Source organism: Cryptomeria japonica, chromosome 2, assembly GCF_030272615.1.
Source record: "Cryptomeria japonica chromosome 2, Sugi_1.0, whole genome shotgun sequence".
In the NCBI taxonomy this organism is placed as follows: domain Eukaryota; kingdom Viridiplantae; phylum Streptophyta; class Pinopsida; order Cupressales; family Cupressaceae; genus Cryptomeria; species Cryptomeria japonica.
Genome location: NC_081406.1, coordinates 481,137,678 through 481,164,048, shown reverse-complemented (window position 1 = coordinate 481,164,048; position 26,371 = coordinate 481,137,678). Strand labels below are relative to the sequence as shown.

The following is a 26,371-nucleotide window of genomic DNA, read 5'->3' as shown; positions in this document are numbered from 1 at the left end:
CTTAAGTTATTTCTAGTTAGAAAAATAAAAAATTGGTTGTGTTTTGTCAGCTTTTTTGAGTGGTTTTAGAACCCATTTAAAGTTGTTGGCACTCGATGTGGTTCCTTTATCCTTCTCCAAATTTATTTGTTTGTTGTGGTTGGCATTTTATAGAGCTTCTAAAACCTCAATTGGGAGCCAACAGGGCATTAACTATTAATGTTTTAGCAACACAGAAATGTGAAACAAAATACACATAATTTATCTTGGGAAAACCCTCCACTTGAGGGTGAAAAACCCATCCCACTCAAAAATGAACTTTATTATATCTCTGAAAATGAATACAACTGTTGATAGTTTCAGATTACTATCAATCTCAATAAGATAAGTTTGATTCTCCACAAATCAATCTTGACAATGAAGTCAAATGATGCATCTCTTATACATTCAATAAACCTTCATAAGTCTGAAAATTCAGAACACAAAAAACATATAATATATCTGATCTGACAGACTACATACACAATATTCTCAACTTGCTACAGACAAATGAGAGAAGCCAACAATATATATCTATTCATTTGCCGAAGAAGAAGAGCAATGAATATAAAGAATCGGAAATGCAAGTGAAGAGACACCACAAAGGAAGAAGGAAAGACACCAACAATTACATCTTCATTGACAACCATATGGACATGAAGAGTCACCGACAACCACAACTACACCGTCAGCCACATAGACATGAAGAGTCACCGGCAGAGAAGTGAAGAGACTCCATGGTGGAGAGGAAGAGTCACTGACAAGAAAGTGAAGAGACTCCATGGTGGAGAGGAGTTGGATATTATCTTAGATCTCTATCGCAGCTATAAATCTTCAACACTCCCTCTTAGCAAGAGAGAGATCTTCAAAATGTCATCACATGACAAGTACACATAGCTGCAACCAAATAATGTCAACAAAAAAATCTCATAACAGATTTTCTCAAATAAATTTTTTTTATCTCAGCATAACAATATTCACCATAGCTACTCCTAGAGGGTGAATCAGAAAAACATAAAATAAAGTAATGAAGTCACACACATGACTTCCACCATGGCTACTCCCAAAGGGTGGATCCACCATAGCTACTCCCAGAGGGTGGATCCAGGGATTTCACCTCGAACTTCTCTCTCAGAGAAGAACTCGTTAACCAAGGGATTTCACCTCGAACTTCTCTCGCAGAGAAGAACTCGTTAACAAGGGATTTTACCTCGAACTTCTCTCGCAGAGAAGAATTCATTAACAAGGGATTTCACCTCGAATTTCTCTTGCAGAGAAGAACTCATTAACAAGGGTTTTCACCTCGAACTTCTCCCTCACAGAGAAGAACTCATTAGCAAGGGCTTTCACCTCAAATTTCTCCATCACAGAGAAAAATGCATTAGCCAAATTTTCATGATGACGTGGCTCCCTCTGAAGCTGAAATGTCAATCTCTTTTTGAAACTGAAATGACAAACTCCCTTTGAAGCTGAAATGCCAAGCTCCCTCTGGAGCTGAAATGTAAGGCTTCCACAAGCTCCCTCTGAAGATGAAATCAATCTTCTGACCTCTTCGTCCAAGGTTACTTCTGACGATATGTCAGACTCCCTTTGAAGCACAGGATCTACCTTCAAGTGGTTAGGCTCTATAGAAGGAACCTTGCTTTGATACCATGTTAATGTTTTAGCAACACAAAAATCTAAAACAAAACACACAGAATTTATCCTGGGAAAACTCTCCACTTGAGGGTGAAAAACCCAGCCCACTAAAAAATGAACTTTATTATATCTCTGAAAATGAATACAACTGTTGATAGTTTTAGATTACTATCAATCTCAATAAGATAAGTTTGATTCTCCACAAATCAATCTTGACTATGAAGTCAAATGATACATCTCTTATACATTCTATAAACCTTCATAAGTCTGAAAATTTAGAACACAAAAAACATATAATATATCTGATTTGACAAACTACATACACAATATTCTCAACTTGCTACAGACAAATGAGAGAAGCCAGGAATATATATCTATTCATCTGCCGAAGAAGAAGAGCAATGAATATAAAGAATCGAAATTGCAAGTGAAGAGACACCACGAAGGAAGAAGAAAAGACACCAACAGTTACATCTTCACCAACAGCCATATGGACATGAAGAGTCACCTACAACCACAACTACACCGTCAGCCACATAGACATGAAGAGTCACTGACAAAGAAGTGAAGAGACTCCATGGTGGAGAGGAAGAGTCACCGACCGAAAAGTGAAGAGACTCCACGGTGGAGAGGAGGAGTTAGATATTATCTTAGATCTCCATCGCAGCTATAAATCTTCAACATTAACAACCTTGTCAGAGTCCGATGTAGGTTTTTTATAGTGTTTCTAATGAAATTTAAGCAATTTTTAAAGTTGACAAGTTTTTTACCGAGTTGCATTTTCGGGCCTTGCCGAATTTTTGTAGAGTCTGAGTTTTTCAACCATGATTTGCATTACATGGTATAGACAGAGCCAAGCTTAGGCCAAATCACACAAAGGAGATTTTCTTTTTCTAGAGACTTTTGTGGTCTAGTTTTAACAAATTATTTGATGGCTTTTTTAGTTTCTTGGAAAAACCATTTTTACTGCCCAATGAGATTTTCCTTTTCTAGATACTTCTCTTGTTTGGTTTTAATAGATTATTTTGATAGTGTTTTTGGTTTCTTGGGAAAACCATTTTTATTGCCCGTTGATGTGTTTTTTAGGCACTTTGAAAACATAATAAAATACCAAAGTATTTTACCCTCTTGAACAAAATTACCCCAAATGCTAAATATTCGATCAACTAAGATGATTCCAAGGTTTCTATGGTCAGTTCTTGACATGTGGGTAACTCAATGGTTTGATGCGAATTGCTGTTTTTACTTGGGGACTTACACAATTGTTCTAAAGATTTGAAACTTATCATAGGCTTGCCAATGATTTCAAATGACTTAGGATCTTGCAATTTGATCTCTTAATCTATTTCTAACAAAGGATTTTAAAATAAAATGCAAAAGGATGAGGGTTTAGAAACTCTACTCTAATCCTATTTTAAACTAGAATGCAAGAGATAGTGAATGATTCAATGAAATTCAACTAGGCTAGGTATTGCTATCAAAGAACAACTCTACACAAGCTTAGTGCAATCATCTAAGGTAATTTCATAGATGTTCAAATTCATACTAAGCAACATCAACACCATCAATTGGATGCATATCAATGTACAAGCATAAATTGAAGTTAAGTTCCGTTTTAAATTCCAGTTGATCACAGGATAAATGAATTTCATTCAAATGCAATCAACAATATCTTTCATTCAATCTACAATACTTGAAAACGAATTCTAATCTAAGTTTTGGAGGCACGAGAACCACACAATGCTTCAAAATCTCATAAAATCACCAAACTCCAATGATTAAATTCATTTTTGCAGCATATAGGTGACAATTATAAAAAATCTCTCCCTTACAAATGAGAGGAAAATGGGTTTATATAGAATCTCCAACCAAAATGAATGGCCAAGATTCATTTAGAACCAAGGGCCGAGATCATGCCAACATTGCCCTAATTAGGGTTTACATTAAAAAGTGGAATAAAAAATGGGGTTCCAATGGGATAACGCCTAGTCATTAAGTAGGGAATCTTGTAGAAGATTTTGTCCTGCATCTCTCTCTCTAGCTGCATACTCAACGAATCTAGCTAAGTCTGAGTTGAGTTCCTCCATCGTAACATTGGGTAGACCTTCCTGTTGCAAATTGATCACATCTAAAGCATTTGAGCAAGCATCGAAGATGCTTTCCCAATCCGACTCAAGCTTCTGCAAGTTGTTGATGTGAATCATGAGAGCAACCAAGTCATCTAGTTGATTCTTCCTTATAGATTCTAATTGTTTGAAGTAAATAAACTTCGTCTTCTCTTTCAACTCTTCCAAATTTAAACTGCTAGAGGCGTGGACATCTTGTCGCAATAATTCTTCAATAGATGTAAGGATCTTGGATTGTATCTCTTGGTTTGATCCCTCCATCTCCATGCAATCCTTTGCATGATCATACACTAAATTCCTCGTGGCCAAAGAACAATACCAACCATAAAATCATAAACATTGCCTTCGTGAACAACTCCCTCCTGGATCAATGTGGACATAGGAATTTGCTTCAACACCTTGAGGCGAGGAATAGTCTCTTCCTGCACTGGTTGAAAATCTTCTCAAAATCCTTCCAAGTACTGCATCTTGAATATGAGCATCGTTGTCTTATCAAATGCTTGGACAAACTGAGCTAGGAAATCATCTGCATGCCTTGAAACTTCCTCTATCCATTTTCCAACCTCTTGATATGTATTCCTCATTGCCTCATGATCAAAGGGGGATCGATGAGCAATAGCAATGGGTGAGACAAAGGTAGGATCCTCACGCCTTAGGGAATTCATCCCTTCAATATACTCCTTGAGTCTCTTGTTCTCATTCTCAAGCATTTCCGTTTCAATAGTCTTGTCTAACCGTGCCTCAATTGCCTTCACGATATCATCTAGCTCTTGGAACTCTTGTTTCTTCGTAGTCGGTCCAAGGTCAATTGTGGTAACCTGGTAATCCATGGGAGTGACCACATCTTTGGTCCTATCACCTATCGGGACAGCCACTTGTGCAATGCGTGCTCCTGTATCGTCTCTACTCTCTAGTAATCCTAGAGAACATCTTCGCTTTTTTCTTCTCTTTTTCCTTGCCAACCCCGGCTAGGAAGTCATCAATATCTTTTGTGGGCTGCGCCTCTATCACCTTCTTCTTCTCCATGCTGCTCAACAACCAACTGGGAATTATAGAGAACTCCATCCCATTTTCGTGGTGTTGATCTCCATCAAGTCCTCTCAAGGCTGAAATAACCTCATCATCATCTTTATCCTTAGTCAAATCCACCACGTTATTGCGCGAATGGACCTCAAGTTGAATTGTGGGAGATCCTGGCTGCCTTTCATCATTTTCATGTGGTGCCAATTGGGCTGTAGTATATAAATCTTGATCATTATCTAGTAGGATTTCCGTGTTGAAACCTCGCTCGGACTCATTGTCCTTCTCTGTCATATCATTCTCCTTCACGGATGAGGAACTCATGGGGGATGGAGGAGTGTTAGACTTATGCTTCTTGTGCCTTGACTCCTGGCCAACAATCTCCTTGCCTTTTGTTTGTGATCCTCCAGGCATGCCTTTCCTTCTTTTAGGAGCTTGACTCTCTTCATCATTGTGTGTTCTAACATTGCTTATTGTCCTTTCATCATCACTAAGAGAGGACTCCTCATTTCTCATCTTATCATAGGTTAGGGTGACCTTTAGTTTTCTCAACTCATTAATGTACTTGTCCACCCATTCCCTAGAGTAATCATTTACATCTCTCATCAAAATATTCAAATCTACCAACTCAGGTTGCGACCAACCGAGCAACGTGACATACTTGTCTTTCTCCTTTGCATATTGTGGATGGATGTGATCCGCATCATCTTGCACTTGATCTGGAATAGAGAAAAAGTTACACTTCCTCATGAAGTCCATTGACATCCGTGACCACATCTTCCTTCTAACCGAGAACTCATCCATGAGTTTAGTCCAATAGTCCTCAATGTCTATCATATTCAAATCTACCGACTCAGGTTGCGACCAACCGAGCAACGTGACATACTTGTCTTTCTCCTTTGCATATTGTGGATGGATGTGATCTGCATCATCTTGCACTTGATCTGGAATAGAGAAAAAGTTACACTTCCTCATGAAGTCCACTGACATCCGTGACCACATCTTCCTTCTAACCGAGAACTCATCCATGAGTTTAGCCCAATAGTCCTCAATGTCTATCCTGTGTATAAACTTCCCTCCTATAATTGTTACAATTCTCTGAAATGGATCAAATTGATCCCCGCCTCTATAGATTCCAAGATGATAGAATTCCAATTTCTCATTAATTGTCTCAGCTGCTGCCGCGATGGGGCATACCTCCATCATTTTCTCAAGTGTGATAGGAAAAGTAATCCCTTGCTTGTGCTTCGCCTTTTGAGGAATTCATACTCTAAGAGCTGCCTCACTACCTCAAGTAGCACCATTTTATCTGTCAGATACCTAGGAAGCTTGTATGGTTCTGACTTGAATACCTGAATCCTTAGGTATATGAAGGTAGGAAACTGGATATACCGTTCCGTACTTCTCAATGAGTGTCATTGCCTCTTTAGAGAATCGTTTATGTATTCCGCCTTGCAGTAACCTCGTGATGTACATGGTGAAAGCATCATTCACCCTCTTATAGTGTTCAATCTCATGTAGGTGGAGTTGTGGGTAGCATTTGTACACTCTGTATTGTCCTGGCCTGTTCCCAACTTTGCCCTTGCATGTCAATCCTTTGTATACAATATGTCTTGCAAGCATGTAGACTAGGTAGGAAGTCTTTTAGAATGTCTTCGTCTTTTCCAAACTTCTCAACTAGATGTCTAGGTTGTCACTTATAATCCTCGCCCAGTTGATCATGAACGTTCCTCCCTCTATCTCTTCAATAAAATAATACATCCATCTCTCAAATAGTGTCCCTTGAGGTACTCCTCCTTGAAGTCTGAGCATAAGAGTCTCTTGGGTAACCTAGAGTGGTGACGCCTTGTCTCAAGAACCCACTCGTTGTTGATAACTGTCAAACATGACTCCGTTCTTATTTCAAATTTAGCTTGAGCTTCTTGCTTGGTTCTCTCATGCATGTCTTGATATCTAGGGATTCCAAATGCTTCCCCAATAGACTCCTCAACTAGGTATGCAAGCACCAACCCCTTAGGAGATTTGATTGTCCTGGTTAGTGGATACTAGATCATAATGCTTCGCACACTCAACTACGAGTTCATTGCAATGAATGCATGGTGGAAAACCAGCTGCGTGGTAGATTCCACTCTTCATGATATTAGCCGTCAAGGATGATGGAAGGTGATTCTTCGATCCAAACATTCTCCGTCTCATCCTCTTCATATCCAGGTACCCCATGTTGGTATCTCCGATCCTCTTCCATCGGGATGTTACCTGCAACTCCAGATAGTAACCTTCTTGCACAACCTTCAATTAAGTCTTCCTCGCTGATACCCCCGCTTTAGACATGGCACTTGTACAAAGCTGGAAGCCAATATCATGACAATTAATTCTAATGATTCATTTTCAAAAATTACCCTAAGTTCTGATTTTGAAAGATTTTTCATATTTAAAAGCTCAAAAATCAGAAATTTAAACAATAAGTAATGTGAATTCTGAAAAATGGATGAATTTTGATCAAATAAGGGATATCGCCTCTCATAAACCTGAATTTCAGACTCAAAAACAAGTCTGGTTGCAATGTATAAGTCTGAAGACACACTTGCAAATTCAGAAAATGAAGGATTTTGATGTCTAAAATGTAGTTCCAGGTCTGATTTTCTGAGTTTAGGTTCTAAAAACACCTCTGAAACTCAATCTTCAATGGCTGGGAACCCTCACAAACTTGGCGCCACCTCAATATATAATACGATTTTGCCCAATAAGCTGAAAATCAATACGCCTTGGCACAAACAATGGCTGGAAACAGTGATTTGAATCAGTGATTTGAATCAGTGATTGAGAACTGGTAACAATACAATGCAAGTAATTGATGGCTGAGAATGTTGTCCCAGCTGGGAAAAACGTCTTTAACCGGCAATGGCGCTCCTCTTTAATGCTTAAAATATCTCCCAATAATGGCGCCGCAAGGGGTTTTGGACAAAAATCACCCTTCCTCTAGCTATAGCGAACCTCTCTTTGTCTTCTTCCAGCTCTTTAACTGTCAAATCAGTCACAATATAATATAATATAGGCGCTGGACTGTGTATTTTATTCATGTTTTTGCCTTAGAATGTCACTACACAGCCAATATGGGATAAAAATTTGGCTTTAACAGCAAATAGGAAAATTGATATGCATTGGGATTTCAACACTGGGCATAATTTTACCTTGTTTGATCATTAAATGTATGTGGTAAGGAAAAATTGATGTCAATTGGGACACATTTACCTTTAAAATTTCATTTGAATTGAACTTCCAGCCACTTGGGGAAATTTGAACCCCATTGGGACACATAATTTTTACTTAAACTCACCCCAATTTGCAAATTATAACCTTGAGGGGAAAATCGACCCTCATTTGGACAAACAAGTCTCATCAATTAACTCATTATTCACTCACAAATCCACTCTAGGGGAAAATCGATGGCCTTTTGGACAAATAAATTTTATCAATTTCATATAAATACCCCGGTGGAAATTCGCCTTTCATCGAGACTCAAATTCCCGTTAAAATCTTGTCAAAATCCATCATAATATCCTCTAACAGAAATTCGAACCCCATTTGGACATGTAAACTTGATCATTTTCCATCATTTTGTCCCCAGTGGAGAATCAATCTCCATCGGGACACATAAATTTGTCCACATTTCACTTTGTTCCACTCATTTTCCTTTGGTGGAAAATCAAACTTCATTTGGACACTCAATTTGCATTGAAACTTAGTCATTTACCTCTTGGTGGAAAAGTGTGGGTCATCAGGACACACACACTTAATTCATTTTTGCTCTTATAGGCCTGGTGGAAAAATGACCTCCATTGGGACAACCTCAGTGGAGATTCCTGATGCATTGGGACTTTACCCAAAAAAACTTGCAAATTCAGTCCATGAGGGGAAAATGCACCTCATCGAGATTGAGAACATTTTCATCATTAAATCAACTCTTTTTGCTAAAAAATGGAGTGGAAAATCATGCTCCATCGGGACAAAGTCCATTTTCACCTTTATTGATTAGTGGAAAAATGCCTCCCATCGGGACAACTCATTTTTATGACTTAATATCATGGGGGAAAAATGTCTTCCATTGAGACTCTGATGATTTCACACTGTAAAAGCCCAAACTTATCAAATTTTGTCATTCTATGCAGTAGAAATTCGACTTCCATCGGGACTTTTAACATTTTAGCTGGATTTGAGGGGTGGAAAACAGGAGACCATCGGGACATTGTGCACATTTGACTTATTCTACCTCCTAGGAGTGGAAATGCGACTCCTATAGGGACTTTTGACACTCTAGCACAAAATTCACACCAACTTGCAACATTTAAACACATTACGCTCGCATTCTAAAGGCTAGTTGCAACCTCAAACACTTAGAAAAACTTAGGATCACTTTGACGTTTTAACAATTTTTAAACACTTTGATCCTAATGACTTCAAAACCCAAATTTAACATTGCTTGCACATTGAAGACCCTTGGGCATGATCATATAAAAAATGAGACGTGGGCATGGAAGCTCAAAATTGCCACCTGACTGCCAAAAACCCTAAACTAACAAAAGCGGAAAGCAAGAAAGAGGGGGTCCCCGTTTGCAATGGGGCGATGTGTGAAAAGGTCACAACACTGCCCAATGGGCAAAAACCTTTGATATGAAGATATACATGTTTTCTTTGATCTGGAAGCATTTGTGATAGTTGTTTGGTTTTTTATTTCTAGTTTATAAGTTTTATTGTTTTTCCCTTTTCTCTCAGGATAAGGAGTCTCATCATATTATTTATACCTGCAGAAATCTTTGTAAAATTCTGATTTTTTTTTGTCTGCTGTTTACAGTGCTACTGTCTGGTTTAACAGCAGCTTACCATTTTTGTATATTCTACCACCTTCTAATATGTATGGATCTTGAAGTTTTATCCAAAAAATAATAATTTTGATGTGGTATGAACCAGAGATATATTGAACTTAAATTTATAGATGTGATTTACATGTGTGTATGCCAAGGCTTAGAATCAAATAGGGAGAACTTATGAATTCTTGTAAGGCGATCTTTACTTCTACTCAGGTTTCCCTTTTAGTACAATTTAAATGAGATTGTAAATATCCTGATGTACGACCCTGAGTCGCTGGGAGCTGTTCCTCTTTCCATAACTAATCATAAAGTAGGAATAACAGGTAAAAGTAATTGAAGATTTTAGCTAGCAATTCTAGGTACTTAATTGGGAACCTGTGTAATTCATTCAGAATATCTTTTCATATTAGTCGATAAAGCATTTTTTTCCTGTTTGTTTCTTTTACAACTAGTGCAAAAGTTACTGTAATCTTAGATTAGTACAAATCTATATGTGATACATACTTCTTAGCCTCATTTTGAAGCATTTTTAAAAATTCCAGTCTGTTCATTTTTGCTATTTATGTTCCAAGAAATCATTAGCTTTTATTTTATCATGTTCCTAGTGTTACAGATTTTATTTTGCAATAGCACATGGGACAGGATTTGCGCAAGATGTCTTTGAATGAAATTAACAAACACCTTTAGTTATGATGATGTGTAATATGTTTTAATTTTCTATTTAATTTTGTTGTCGTACAGGGAGTGCTAGTTTTCCTAGCTGCTAAGTCAGGAATTATTAGAAGTGCAGAAGAGGCTGCTAATGTTCAGAACTTCATACTGTGTGTAGAGATGTTAATAGCAGCAGTTGGACATTTATATGCTTTCCCTTACAAACAATATGCAGAGGCCAATGAAGGTGCATTTAAAGGTCTTTCTGGCAGCCTAATCCATGCATTAAGCTTCAATGACGTTCTACGTGATACTGTGCACCAGGTCAGAAATATTTTTGAGCTTCTTGCTTTTTAATTACATTTTAACATCTATTTATATCCATTGTCACACTATCTGAGAAAGGCATCGTTAAATTTTACAGCTTTGGAAATTTTCGTTGTAATGAATAAATTTAGATCTTACTTAAGTGGGTAGGATGTCCCTACTGCTCCAAAGATCTCTAGCCTCCAAGCACTTTTGCTTGGCATTACTTGACCTAAATTGTACTTTAGATGCAGACCTGGGAGGATGCAGTTTTTAAACTTACCTAATCCTTCAAATCTAGATCAGCCTAAACTCTGCATCACCATTCATAGTCGAAGGCTAATCCTTGTAGCTTATCTCATTTTTTGTTTATTTAACATCGTATTTAATTGTAAGAAGCATTTTTACTAAAGCACATCTAAAGAAATAATTTATTCTTTCTCTTATGAGTTAAAGCAATGTCATGTATAATATGGAATCTAAATGTTGGAAATTGACAACCAAAGGGCTCAAACCGTCATTATTATTTCTAGAAATGGTTATTCTTTGAGTCTCTGCAATCAGTCATATGTCCACTCTTTGTTGTAAACCTAGCCAACATAGGATTGCAGTCACCAAGAAGGAATCTATTGCTCTACTGTGTTGGAAACATGGTTGCCGTTGCACCAAAAGATCGACCTGTTAATGCCCGATACAACCGCATGACACATAGAATCCACGAGAGGCGGTTAAGCCATGTTGCAAACCCGTCGCTTGCGCTGCACAACACAAGGAGACCAAGGGTGCACACCTTGCAACAATCCCCCCCCTCCCCCCCAGCACAAGTGGGGGGTTTGAACCCTTGACCAAGCTCTAATACCACTTGTTGGAAACACGGTTGCCGTTGCACCAAAAGATTGACCTATTAATGCCCGATATAACCGCGTGACACATAGAATCCACCGGAGGCGGTTAAGCCATGTCTCAAACTCGTTGCTTGCGCTACACAACACAAGGAGACCAAGGGCGCACACCTTGCAACAATCCCCTCTAGCGCAAGCGGGGGGTTTGAACCCGTGACCAAGCTCGGATACTACTTGTTGGAAACATGGTTGCCGTTGCACCAAAAGATCGACCTGTTAATGCCCGATACAACCTCATGACACATAGAATCCACGGGAGGCATTTACGCCATGTCGCAAACCCGTCGCTTGCATTGCACAACACAAGGAGACCAAGGGCCCACACCTTGCAACATACTGATCATGCTCTCCCTATTGAATGTTGTGATTTTTATATATTATATATCTGAGGGTGCAGGTCTAAGATCTCCACAATGCATTTCATCTCTCATGCTAAGCACATAATTTGCTGAAATCAAGATGCAGCATTTTGATGTATACAAAGGAGTAACAAAAGAGAATAGAACTCAATTGGACATGCATTTCCAAATTTTGAATAGGAGTTCGTATCAAAAATTTGAAACCACAGTAGCATTCGATTTACATTGCATTGACACAGTGGCAAAAATAAAAATTTAAATTCAATTACCTGGGTTTATTATGGGTCAAACTTGGGAGCTAAAAAAATGTACTAGTTGTAAAAATGTTGAAAAAAAATAATTTTACTATTTAATGTTAAATAAAGTGTGTATATATAAAATTAGATATCATTCCTTATAAAATGTTAATTGTAAAAAATTGCAAAGGATTATGAAAACTATTTTGTCAACCTAAGAGGGTTATTGAAGAAAAATTTGTCTGCCACTAAAATAATAACTGTTCTGTCTTGGAAAATTGCCTACCATTCAAGGGGCAATTCTATGTTTTTAAACTAAATTATTATTGGGGTATTTTTTCAAACAACAACACTCATTATGGTTTAATACTAAAAAAATTGAACTTGTACAAAAAAATTAACTTGTATATATGAAGGTTAATATAATATTGAGTTTCAGGTTTTTGGTGAAATTTGGACAACACCTTGTAATGTCCCCTATTTGCCCACAAGAGATTAGAGTATCATGGTTCAAGTCTGATCTGATTGCTTTATGAGAACTCCTGCTATGCTTTTATGCCCTCATCAAATGAAACCTTCTCCCCTATATCTTCCAATGTGAGGGAGGGTCACACCTCTTCATCATGTTTGCCCTTTGTAATGGTCACAACCTTTTGCAATCACCACCCTTCAAAAGAGTCACAACCCTTCATCTTTTACGCCCATTGAAAGAGTCACAACCTTCCATAATTATGCCCTTTGAAAGAGTCACAACCTTTTATAATTTCTGCCTTCCTTTGGAAGAGTCACTTCCTTATTTACTTCCCATTCCTTCCTTCTTCCATTGATTCTTCCTTGATTCACATGCTCCATTCTTTCTTCCCTCCACTCTCACAAATGAGGTTCTCTTTCTCCCGTTTATATCTCATGTTTGAGGGAGACACAACTTTTCATTTCATGCCTTTTGACCATTCATTAACTTAATTAAATTTTAATTATATAATTTTATTTTTATTCTTTTGTATTTTAATTTTATTATTAAATCTTATTTCAAAGTGGGGACATTGCACACCTGGTGCTGGATCTGAGTTACCCTAGTTGATTGCCACATTGGGGAAGTAAAATTCAGATATTTAGGGCACCTTCCAGTCAAACCAGCAGTTGCACTCATTATATGGTATGTAACTGGAGGCTAAAGTCACTTACTGAATTGTTGCTGATGTTCTCAAGATAAAAGTAAATTTTAGAAGCATACTTGACTAAGTCTAAAAGGGTTTCAAGTCAGATCTGAATTCTCCATAGTAGCTGTACATTTCCAGCCAGATGTATCTGTCAGGGATCCAGGGAAAATAATCTGTTTTGGCTGATTTTAGGGGAGAAACAAGGATTACTTGCATTTCTGAAATTTATGGAGCAGCAGGGTAAACTAGATCAGGTCATATTGCATTTACAAGCATTCCCAACTAAGCCACACATTTGTACAAGGTCGTACAGCATACTAGTAGTAGTGAGTGCAAAAATACATTTTAAAATTCTAATCAGCATTTGGAATAAGTAGATTATTTTCTTTGAGGGTCTCACTGAGTTTTCTAGCATCCCAGGGTTTCAGAAGGAAGTTTTGATTTTTATCTACAAACTAGAGTTTGGAATTGGTGATCAATTGACAATTTGCTGTTTGGTTTCAATTTATATCATAAAAATCAGAAAGTTGTATAAAATATTACATAATTTCTAGTTTAGTTTTTATTTTACAAGGAGCTTCCTCTTCTTATTTGAAGAGCAATTTTACTCACACCTGTTCCATTTTATGTTGCACTTAAAGCTACAAATTAAAATGCTTATAGTATTTGGCAATTTTGTTGGGATATGACATAAAGACTATCGTCTAGAAAGATTCCAAAGTTAACGAATATTTTTTAGGTTAAAGAAAGTTTTTTGCACTCAATTGCTGATTAGGAGGGAAACTGCATTAACAACAATTTGCTGCCTCTATAGCCTTGGGAAAATCAAATTGGTTTGTTGGTATCAACAAAAAGTTATGAGCTTCCTTGACAATCAAGGAATAATTTTACTAAGTTTCATAGTGATGGCAACTAGCATCCTGACCAACTTATTTTAGCCTTCACCATAGCATGTGGAATTCGAGCACAGCATATGAAGATGCAGTTCACTTGTTTGTGGAAACTGTTGATGTGTTTTTTAGACACCTCTAACATAGAATAAAATACCAAAGGTATTCTATCCTCTCTTGATCAAAATCTTCTTGGATGTTGAATTATATGATCAACCAAGATGACTGCAAGGTTTCTATAGTCAGGTCTTGATGTATGGATAGCTCAATTGGTTGATGTATTTGCTGTTCCTCCAAGGGGTCTTATGTATTTGCTCTTTAGGTGATGAAATTTCTTAATTTCAAGGAGTGTTTTGATCTTCTTAATGATGTGCAATGCTTTCCTCTTGCTTACTGCTACTAATAGATGATTGATAAAAAATTGCAAAAAGATTAAAGGGTTGAGAGATGCTAAACTAAACCTAAGAATGCGAGGACAATAAGCAAGTTTTAGTGAAACTTAACTAGACTTTGCTTTGACATGCAATGAACAACTCCGCAAAGCTAGTGCGATCTTCCAAGGATAGCTAATGATATTCAAATCACCACTCACAATCATCAATACCAACAAAAGAATGCATACTGATGAATGAATAGCAATTGAAGTTAAGCTTAATAATAAAGTTTAGTTGACCACACAAAGTATCTAACAATCAGCCAAATACGAGTATTATGAACATGAAAGTTTCACCATAAGTCTTGCACAATGACTTCCATTCAATTAAAACGCTTAAGCAAATTTCTTTTTAGTTTTTTAATTTGAGAAGATAGATAACCATGCAAATACTCCAAGATAGAATATAAAATCACCAAGCTTCAATGTCTAAAATTAATTTGGCAGCAATGTAGCAACAATTCTCCAAAATCTTCTTATTAGATACAAATGAAATGACTTGAGCTTATATAGAGCTCTTATTGCAAAAGAGGGGCCAAGATTGATCTAAAAATCAATGGCCAAGATCAAACCACCTAAGCCCTTATTAGGGTTTACAACAAAAACATCACATGCAATGCAACAAAAGTGGAACATTAGCCTCATCATTAATTACGAAGAGTAATATTTAATGAGGGAATTAGATGACACTAAGTCACCTAACAAACTATCTTCTAGAATCCTATTGCCTTTATCCCTTTCCTTGATGGCATATTCAATGAATCTGGACATCGCCAACTCAAGCTCCTCCATTGTGACACTAGGTAAGGCATATTGCTGAAACTCTACCACGTCCAAGCTTTCTGTACAAGCATCAAAGAAGTTCTCCCAATCAGCTTCTTGGTTCTGAAAGTTGTTGATGTAGATCATGAGGGAAAGATCAACCAACCAGTTTCTTTTGATGGATTCTACCTCTCAAAAGTAAACAACTTTCAGCTTATCTTTCAATTCCTCTAAGTTAAAACCACTTGAGGTAGTCACTTCTTGTCCTAACAATTCTTCCACTGATACAAGGATTCTTGATTGTATTTCCTTGATTGATCCTTCTATTTCAATGCAATCTTCCTTAGCTCTATCAAATGCTGATTTTTTCATCGCCAAGGAGCAATACCAATGATTGAAATCATATATATCTCCTTCCTCAATTATTCCTCCTTGGATCAAGATTGGCATAGGAATCCTCTTAAATAGCTTAAGACGTGGTATTGTCTTAACTTGAACTATTTGAAAATCTTCCCACACTCCCTCCAAGCTTTGTATTTGGCTCATGCATATCACTATCTTATCATAGACTTGGATTAGTCTATCAAAGAATTCCTCGGCTTGCTTTGAAATACCACCAATCCATTCCTTCACTTCTTGATGTGTATTCCTCATTGCTTCATGGCTATCAAATGACTCTTGAGAAATGAACAAGGGCAGGACAAATGTAGGATCTTCTTGTCTCTTTGGCTTCATTAAACCTTTATTCTCATGTTTTCTTCTTCCAATCTTTCTTTCTTTTTTTCAAACTTGTCAAATCTTGCTTCGATTGCCTTAGTGGTATCATGGAGTTATCGAAAGTCTTGTTTCTTTGTTGATGGCCCAAGGTCAAGTGTCTTGATTTCATATTCCATTGGAGTGATTTCATCTCTTGTCTTATCAACCATGGGGACTGCCACCTGCAAGATGCATGATCCTTCCTTGTCTCTAGTAATTTGAGAAAACTTCTTAACCTTCTTTGACTCTTTAGCTTTACCAATTCGAGCTAGGAAATCATCTATATTCTCAATTGGTCAAACTTCCTCCACTATTTTCTTCTTCAAGCTCTTTCTTAGCCAATCAAGAACAATGAATAGTTCCATTCCATCCACAAGCTAGATATTATCATTAAGTCCTCTTAAAGCTGAAATGATTTCTTCATCCACCTCTTCATTAGTATTGGGATATTTGGACTCTCCCAAATTTTCTCCTACCTCAATTTCAAAAGGATGTCTAGTTGGAGATGTTGGACCTTGCTTCTGCTCTTCATGATGTATTGATTGTGAGGATATGTGTGCATCACGATCTCCTGGAGATAGCATCTATGTTTGGGATTCTTGTCTTGCTTCATCATCAACTTCTCTAATGGTTGACGTGCTCATGGTGGAGTGAGTACTATTGGGTTTCTGTTTCTTACATCTTGATTCTTGACTAGGAACCTCCTTGCCTTTTGCTTGTGAATTTTCTGCCACGTTTTTCCTCTTTCTAGACACTTGAACTTCTCCATTGCTATTTACCTCTTCATTGCTTTTCATCATTTCATCTTCTTCGGAGGAAGATTTATTATCTTCCATCTTTCCATATGTCAAAGGAGTACTATGTTTCCTTAGCTTGTTGATTTGTTGATCTACCCATTCTCTTGAGTAACCAATTACTTCTCTCATCAATGTATTCAAGTCTGTCATCTCTGGTTGTGACCAACTAGGTGTTGGCATAGGCTTGTCCTTCTCTTGCTCATATTGAGGATGTATATGATTCCCATTATCCTTTACTTGATCAGGAATTGGAAAGAGACTCCATTTCCTCATGAAATCCACGGACATTCTTGACCACATCTTCCTTCTAACCCCAAACTCATTAGTGAGATTTGCCCAATAGTTCTCTAGATCAATCTTGTGCTTGTATTTCTTTCCTTCAACTATGAGGATCTTATGAAAAGGATTGAAGTGTGTCTTAGACTTGTATGTTCCAAGTTGATAGAATTGCAACTCGGTATTAGTTGTTTCTGCCACCAAAGCTGTAGGGCATATCTCTGACATTTCCCAAGTGTGATAGGAAAGTTAACAATGGGTCTATGCTTCTCCTTTTGAATGATGTCGAATCCAACGAATTGTCTCACTACCTCAAGCAACACCAATTTATCTGTTGGATACCTCCGAAGCATATAAGGATTATCTGAACATCCTTGAATCCTTATGTTAGTGAAGGTTGGGAATTGGATGAACCACGATCCATATTTTTCTATCAATGCCATTGCCTCCTTGTATAATCTTTTATGTAATCCACCTTGTAACAAACAAGTGAGATACATTGAGAACGTATCATTCACTCTTCTATATTGTCCTTTCTCATGTAATTGCAGTTGAGGATAGCAATCATATACCCTAAGCTGACCTCTCTTACCTCCAACCTCACCTTTACATATCAGCCCACTATACTTTATGATCCTAGCCAACATATATACCATGTAGGAACTCATTTAAAATGTCTTTGTTCTTTCCATGTCCCTTAGCTGAATATCCAAGTTGTCACTTATTATCTTTGCCCAATTTATCATTACGAACCCATCTGCAATCTCCTCTATGAAATAGAACATCCATGTTTCAAATAGCGTGCCTCGAGGAGCCCCCATGACCCTATTCAATAAGAATATCATGTCACCATATTCCTCCTTGAAATCTATACTTATTTCTTCGGTAGCTTTGAATGATGTCTCCTTGGCTCAATGACCCACTCATTGTTGATTAAGGTCATACATGCATTAGGTTTCTTCTTGAACATTGCTTGCGATTCTTCCTTAGTCCGAGTTACATTCCTTGATGATAAGGAATCCCAAATGTTTCTCTTATTGAATCCTCTTTGAGGAATGCAAGTACCTTCCCTTTAGGCATCCTTATAGTCCTTGATTGCGGATCATAATGTCTAGCACTCTCAACCATCAATTCATTACATTGTACTGCTGGTGGAAAACCTGCTGCTTGATATATCCCGTTCCTCATCATGCTGGTTGCTAAAGAGGATGGGATTTGGTCTCTTGTTCCATACATCCTTTGCTTGATCTTGATCATGTCTAGTGATTCAAAGTTGGTTTCTCCAACTTTCTTCCACTTAAAAGACATTTGGGATTCCGGATAGAATCCCTAACACCACCTTCATTTGAGCCTTCTGAACAGCTGCTCTTGATTTTGACCCCAACATGTTCCTGTATGAAGCTCGATGTCAATAACTTTAAAGGATAATTAAAATGTTAAAAGAAGATTAGTCGATTTCAAGGCTACCTAAGCTCAGATTTTTACTTTAAAAACTCAAACCTTTTGACTATCTAAAATCAGAATTTAAAACAATTAACATTCAAGGTAACTTAGCAAAATTATATCCTTAAAATCTGTCTCTTATCACCATAATGAAGTCTGATTACCACTCAGGTATGTTCGTTTCTTCAAAAGAATCAAGGATGATTGATTGGAATCTGTGATTTTTGCCTATGAATCAAGGATGAAAGAGGTCTGATTACTACTCAGAGATCTGAACCTGAAAGTAATAAGGGCTTTGGTCAGGGACCAGCCCACTTGATTCTTCTTCCACATGACTTATCCTTCACAATTCTCCTCTTGATGCTTGAAAATCTTCTATCCTTTGTGCCAATTAGCAATATCTGCCTTAAGGAAAATTTGAAACACTCTTCCTTTGAAGCTAATTTTCTGAGTTTCTTTCTCTGGAGCGAATTTGCTGAGTCTTTGTTTGAAGCGAATTTGATAGAATCCTCTTGAAGTGATTCAGTAATAATCTTGCAATTTCGAAACAACTTCTTATGCTGTGATTTTTTTGTGAGTCTTCTCTTCCTTGATGCAAATTTGAAAGAGTCTTCCGTTTAAGTGAATTTGAAACAATTCTCTGTGTTACGATTTTGCTGAGTCTTTCTTAATGCAAATTCGAGAGAGCAAGTTTTAATTTCGATTTGAATTAGGCATTGGTTTTTCCATCATATATATGCCTAATTCCCAATGATTGCACCTTTTCATCTTCACACACAGCCGACTTGAACCTTAAAACATTTTATGTTTGTTTGCAAATTTGTTTATCACTTAACACTTAAGCCAACCTCCCTTCATGCAATTTTTAATAACTATTAATCAAAGCGATTGGGTTAGAATCAACATTGAAAGAGTGGGGATTTGATAGTCATAGGGACAGATTTTGTCCCTATAGAATTGGCTTTGTCCTTAGTTCATTCCACCAAATGAAGTGGTGGGAATTCGATAGGGACAGGGACAAGTTCTGTCCCTATAAATTTCACATTACCTCAACCTGATTTTGTTTCAAGTGGAAGCTTGATGCCTATAAGGATTTTTAGTCCTTAAGAAATTTGATTTACCTTTGCAAGATTAACATGAAGTGGAAATTTGATTCTTATAAGGATTTGCTTTTTGTCCTTTAGAAATTTGCTCAATGAAGAATGGCTTGTTTTTCTTGAACGCTTGATGTTGATTGGTGGAAATTCGCCAAGGATAGGGACAAAATTAGTCCCTATAAATTTCACCTTACCTATAGCACTGTTTTCACCGAGTGGAAAAATCAACCTTGATAGGGACAAAATTAGTTCCTATAAAAATCATGTTACCTACAATGCTTTTTCCCTTGAGTGGAAAATTGACCTCCATAGGGACAAAATTTAGTCCCTATGAATTTCACCTTTCCTATAGCAATTTAGTTCCTTAACACATTTTAGTCCACTTGAAATTTATTTAATGTTTGCAAAATCATCTCTTAGTTGGGAATTCGATTTCCACAGGGACCTTTTAGTCCTTAAGAAATTTCATTTTGTCCCTATAAAATTCATGATACTTGTTGTCATTTTATGACACCTTTGGTCCATCAGTAAGAACCGATCAGAGATAGGATCCATGGACCAACGCTGCCCTAGTTGATCAAGGAGAAAAGCAGAGGAATTATGAGGCGAGAAGTGTTGTCTTGTTTGGAGGAAGTCCCTTCCCTTTGCTTCCCTTTTCTTTCATGCTCCCTGGAACTCCGGAACCCCAAGGTTCCGAAGTTCCTTCTCTTTGCCTCCTCTTCTTTTCTTCTTCGGAACTCCGGAACCCCGAGGTTCCAAAGTCCCCTCCTCGTCTTCTTCCCTTCCCTGGAACTCCGGAACCCCAAGGTTCTGAAGTTCCTTCCCTTTGCTGCCTCTCCTTTCTCCTTCGCGGAACTCCGGAACCCCAAGGTTCCAAAGTTTCTCCCTTTCCTTCCACCTCCTCTTCAGTTCTCCGGAACTCCGGAACCGCAAGGTTCCGAAGTTCCTTCCCTCCTTGCCTTTTCTCTGTTCTCCGAAACTCCGGAACCCCAAGGTTCCGAAGTCCCTTCCTTGCTACCTTTCCCTCTTCTCTAGAACTCCGGAACCCTGAGGTTTCGAAGTTCCTTCCTTAGCCTTTTTTCAGTTCCACGGAACTCCGAAACCCCAAGGTTCCGAAGTTCCTTTGCTAGGTCTCCCCTTTTCCGAAGTTCCCTCATCTCTTTTTCCCTTTCCCGGAACTCCGGAACTCCGGAACCCCAAGGTTTCGAAGTTCTCCTTCCCCTTCCTTGGAACTTCGGAACCTCGGAACCAGGTTCCGAGGTTCCGAAGTTCCTTCTTGTCTTCCCCACTTCGGGAACCCGAGTTTCCGAAGTTCTCGGACTTCATTCTGGTTTGCAACACTTCCGGCTGGCGTGATCAACACTCAAATCTTTAAATGCTTCGACGACTTTTGTGACTTGTGCACCTTCTTTTGTGGAGCCATAGGGGTGCATTTAATGATTTTGGCAGGATTTCCATCAAGAGAGTGTAGGGCCATTCTTGTTGTGGTAACTTATGTCATGTCTGCATGCGCTGACTTTGGAAGGTCAGTCAATCCACCCTTCTCAGGCTTGCATTTTCATGGTATGGCTAGGTTGCTTGCATGCACAGAAAGTCAGGTGCATGCACTTCCCTGCACTCCCAGACTGACATTTCCCTGCACACACAAGGGTCATGATCACTCTTGTAACCAATTTTCTATATAAACGCTGTTAAGCCTCATTGTAAAGGGTTCTCTCCCTACTGGCTTGAGCTATTCTATGCTCTCCCACTTCTCTTGTATTTATTCTGCATTTTGCAATTGTAAGTTTGGTTATTGGCCTTTGAATGAACTGAAATTGCTATTCTTGCCTTTCTTCAACTTATGTATGCTGTGTATGTTTCCTTACCTTCATCATAGGTGTATGTTTTGTGGCTCTTCTCTCATATATGCTGTGTTACTTCATTTCTGAGTGTGACTTGTGGGAATCCTTCTCCCCTCTTGACATTCAGCGAATTCTAACCTCCATACATGCATTGGGGTCATTCATACAACTGAAGTTTGTGCATCTCCTGGGTATTTCAATTGATTCTTTGTGTCATTTCAGGTAGGGAGAGAAACAATCTCTTATCTTGGTGCATCACCTCCTTTCATTTTAAGCATTTCCCTCTTCCCTTTTCCTCTGCAAGTTCTTAGGATAGGCTTAGGAGTAAGTTTTGAAGTGTTGAGTTGGTTCAACACCTGCACTTGGATTGAGAAGGAAGCCGGCCTTCTCTGGAGATTCAACCCCCTTGCGCAAGGTCCCACACTTTGGGGTTGTTTCCATGTTTCACGAGGTTGTTGAGTTGATAGCTCAACAAGGGTGCAAGCTTTTGTGATAACAATACCTTTGCAAGTTTGTTTCCTTATGGGGAATTTGATAGGCATAAGGACAAAATTATTCCTCATGAAAATTCATCTTTCTGTAACACATTCACTCCTTCAAGTGGAAAATCAACGGTAGTAGGGACTAGTTGCTCTACCTTTGCACTCTTATTCCAAGGGGGGAAATCGATAATGATAGGGACAAATTTGTCCTCGTGAAATTCATAGTACCTTGCAAGTAACTCCCTTGGTGGAAATTCAACCTTCATAGGGACAATTTTTGTCCCTATAAAATTCCTTACTTTTAATGCAAACCCCCATAGGTAATTTGATTTTCATGACCTTTGTTTTGTGTAATTTTGACCTTGATAAACCCTACAAACCCTAAGACATATATATTTGCACCCTGGAGACTTGGAGATTGAATCATACCCAAAGGGCGAAATTCACTTTTGGAGCTCAAAATTGACACTAGGCGACCTTAACCCTAGGGACTAATATGACCAAAAAACGGAAAAGAGGGAGTCGACATTTGCAACGGGGTGATGTGCAAAAAGGTCACAACAGAAACCCTACAAGGTGTAGCAGCTGATTGGTTTCATCACCTTGTTGTAGGTTAAATCACTACACAAGTCAGGAGTCAATAAGTTTCTTGCAAGGTTCAATCCTGTGGAAGACAATCTTATCTTGTTTGCACACCTATCAAATGCCAAGAATGACCAAAGTGAACTGATGAGGAAGTTCATTGCAAGATTCAATTGTTTGATCACCAAAATTGCTGATACTCTAAATCCTTTTTTTGAGATTCTTCTAAGTTGCTTCATGGCTCTATCTTCCAAAGTTGCTTTCTTTTTCAAGAAAGTAATATTATAGAGTTGAAGGACACTCGAGAATATGCCATTGAGTTGGAGGATCATATGATCATTTGAAGAAAGGTGCAAAAAGATTGAATTAGGCCTCTAGTTTCTTTGAACAGCTCACCATTTTAGCAATTCCCATCTCCTTAAAGTGATAAACTTTATTTATCAATTATGTTTTTGATAGTTAATATGTGCTTACTTCACCAACAAGGCAAGTGGCATAAATGTTTTCTCCTGCACACACATATTGCTTGTTCCATGCAACGAGTGAACATGATGGAGAAAGTTGTCTTGAGATGCACAGAATCACACAGATATTGGTAGTTTCAACCAAAAATAAGGGTTTTCAGGTGATCCAAAATGCCTTTTAGATAAATCCAGTGGCAGCTTTGTTATGGAACATACCCAATATGACCCTGATAAGGTAAGAAAAAATATTCATATTCTTATGATGGCTGATGTCATGTGTTCATAAAACCTGAAATTGCAATCAAAATAAGTGTCTATAAGAAGCAAACATTTTGCTTTCTTTGCTCAAGTTCTTGAAGATAAGGAAAGGTTGTTGATGGAAGAACAATATTATGCTATGCAAGAATGTCATATTTTCTTAAAGGAGGATGGAGTCAAGTCAAAATTTAAAGAGCAAAGAATTGAATAAGAAGAGTCATTTGTGCCAGAGAGGATGATAATGAATATACTTATTGTCTTCATTTGATGGGTTTCTCAAAGAGACTACACTAGAAGTAATCATAGAAGCAGACTTCAATTTCAAATTCAATTTCTCCTTCAGAAAAATTCAATTTCAAATATAGTATTTTATTTAAGCGCTAATGGTAAAGAATTTCAGAAGATATCTAATGAAGAAAGAAAACATCTTATGCTAGAACTTGATGTTTTTCTTTGACATCCAACATTGTTGTTAGAAAGTTAGAAGGCCTAGACGTTTCTTTATCTCAAGAGGTTGCTGCTACAAATTTTGTGGATTCAAGGAGCGGTTTTAATTAGAAGCTTCAGTTCCAAGAGGTTGATATTGGTCATGATGACAAATCATAACATGATGAAAAACAATTTCCTAAACATAGTTCAGCTTTGGAGGCACCTGTGAGTGCACTAGTTCATGAAAATGATTTTGCACCAGGCCTTGATAGTTTTCCACAAATCCTGAAGAGCAAGCTTTTAGTGAAAGACATAGTGAACTCTCTTATGAGTTTTGACTCATCTTCGTGTTGAGACTATGTAGCTTCAGTAAGATAAATGATTGAATGAGAGACTTCATTTATCTCTCATTCAATCATCTATTCTATCGATAAGATTACAAGCTAATGGTAGACATCATGATTGATTGAACTTGTTATAATCATCTTTATATGCATTTCATGTTTCAAGTATTTCTAATCTATTATCGATCGAGATATGATCGTATTTCTTATGCAGAGATTTGAGTTATATTTCTTATGCTGTGAATGTGATCGGATCTGTATATCTACTATAGTTGTCAAATGACAACACTAATTAGTGTTGTTGTCATATGATAACTATAATAAGTTATCTTATAAACTTGCTTTTGCTATTATACCGATCCTCTATTTGATTTACATAATCGAATTACACTTACCATGTTTGGTATCGATTATCATTAATAGCATTAAGAATAAACCGATTGGTTATCAGTTAAAATGATAATTAAATTGCATTGGAAATAAACCGATTTTTTATCGTTATGATTATGATTGAAACAGCATTAGACATAAACCGATTGGGATCGGTTATTATTCTTTATGTATCGGCATTTATATAAACCGATAGTTATCGGTTTTTCTTAATGAAAAGGCACCTCTCTTGGATTGATCAAGACATGTCTTGATCGGACATGTCAAGAGACATGTCCGGTCAAGGCATGCCTTGATCTTTCAAGGCTATGCCTATATATTTGCCATGAAGGATGCTGTAGTAAACATCGAAATCAATAAATGTTATCTACAGCAATCTGCAATATAAGAAGGAACAGTCAATACAAACAATAAAAGATTGAATATATTCCTTAAGCATTGAAGTAATTCAATAAGAAAGTAAAAGAATATCTAAATTCTTACAACTTCAGATTTTGAACATAAATTTGAATTACATTTACACTTTGTTTTCACTTTTCAATAATCTCATACTTGTTAGTGCAGAAGTGGATCTTTTTCTTCAAGATATCAGGGAAGATGAAGATGGTCAATCAAAGAAAATGAAATGCCTTCAGAGGATCATATTCATACTCTTGCCTAGCTGATAGGATACAACAACATGATTGAAAATGAAGAAACTAATTTTTTTCTCCTTCCTAAAGACATTTATTGAAGTCAATTGCTCTAATGAATCTAAAGGTAACCACTTTTCCAAGTACCAACACTGTGGAGTGATGGATGGCAAACTGAACTACTGGAAGATAACATGTTTCAGCAGGTATACATTGATAATAATCTAGCGATTGAAGATTTAGAGTGGTGATCTGTTGAATTTGAACTCCAATAGTTGGTCAGCTGAAGGATTAATTGATGAAGATAATCAAGAAGTGTTTTTGCCACAAGGTACCTCACTGATACCAATTGTGGATTTGGTAATTCAAAAGTCAATGAGCAAGATTTTCTTTCATCAGTTGCAGCCTTTCTTGGGGGGTGAAAGTTGCACTAAATTCAAGTATGCCTGTATTAAAGAGAGGTGGTTGGATCAATTCTGACATGTGGTGAATACTATGCCTACAGATGTGTTATGGCTACAAGATCTTGCTAGATACCTTCATAAGGAAGTCTAGTATCTTTACCATCCAGAGAGGATGCTCCTTATGGAAGAAGATCATTTGGGACCAATGCATATTAATCAGTTTGTGTTGAATTTTTCATTAAATGGTTGTTTCTACCCACCTGATTCATGGATCTTTGAGAAAGTTTTGTAAAGTTTTGCAAGCTATGTACTATCGTGATTGGTTTCCTAGCTCAAAAGAAGAGGTTATTACTTTGTGCTTGAACATTAATACTGAGGCACATGCCAATGCACTAGAGATGTCAGCTTTTAGAAATGTACTTTTGATATTATATTTATAACTATCTAGAAATCCCCCTAAACTTTGATCTCCCTAAAGGCAGCCACAGAAGGAGCCTTAAAAGACCAGCTAACAAAGCTACATATTCTGCATAGTTGTTTGTTTGCCTCCCTATGTAAATCAAACCACCCAGCACAAGGCCTCCACCATGATCTCGAAGAACATAACCAGCCCTTGTGTTACGTGGATTACCTTTGGAAGCCCCATCAAAATTTAGCTTTAACTCTCCCCTTAGAATCTGCCACTCAACTTCTCATACTCCCTTTTTTTTATTTTCCTTTGAACAGGAGTTCCACTTTCCATTATTTTACTCCCACTTATCATCAGATTACATCTTTGCATTTTTACAAGTCACTAAATTGAGC

At 37.5% G+C, this 26,371-nt stretch overlaps 1 protein-coding gene across 1 annotated transcript in view; it reads left to right on the top strand.

The window, feature by feature from the left end:
* Window positions 1-26,371, top strand: part of LOC131050448 (uncharacterized) — a 97,230-nt gene that overhangs the window by 55,638 nt on the left and 15,221 nt on the right. The window contains exon 5 of the mRNA XM_057984659.2: window positions 10,412-10,645. Coding sequence (XP_057840642.1) covers window positions 10,412-10,645 — 234 coding nt within the window. The remainder of the gene's footprint in view (window positions 1-10,411; window positions 10,646-26,371) is intronic.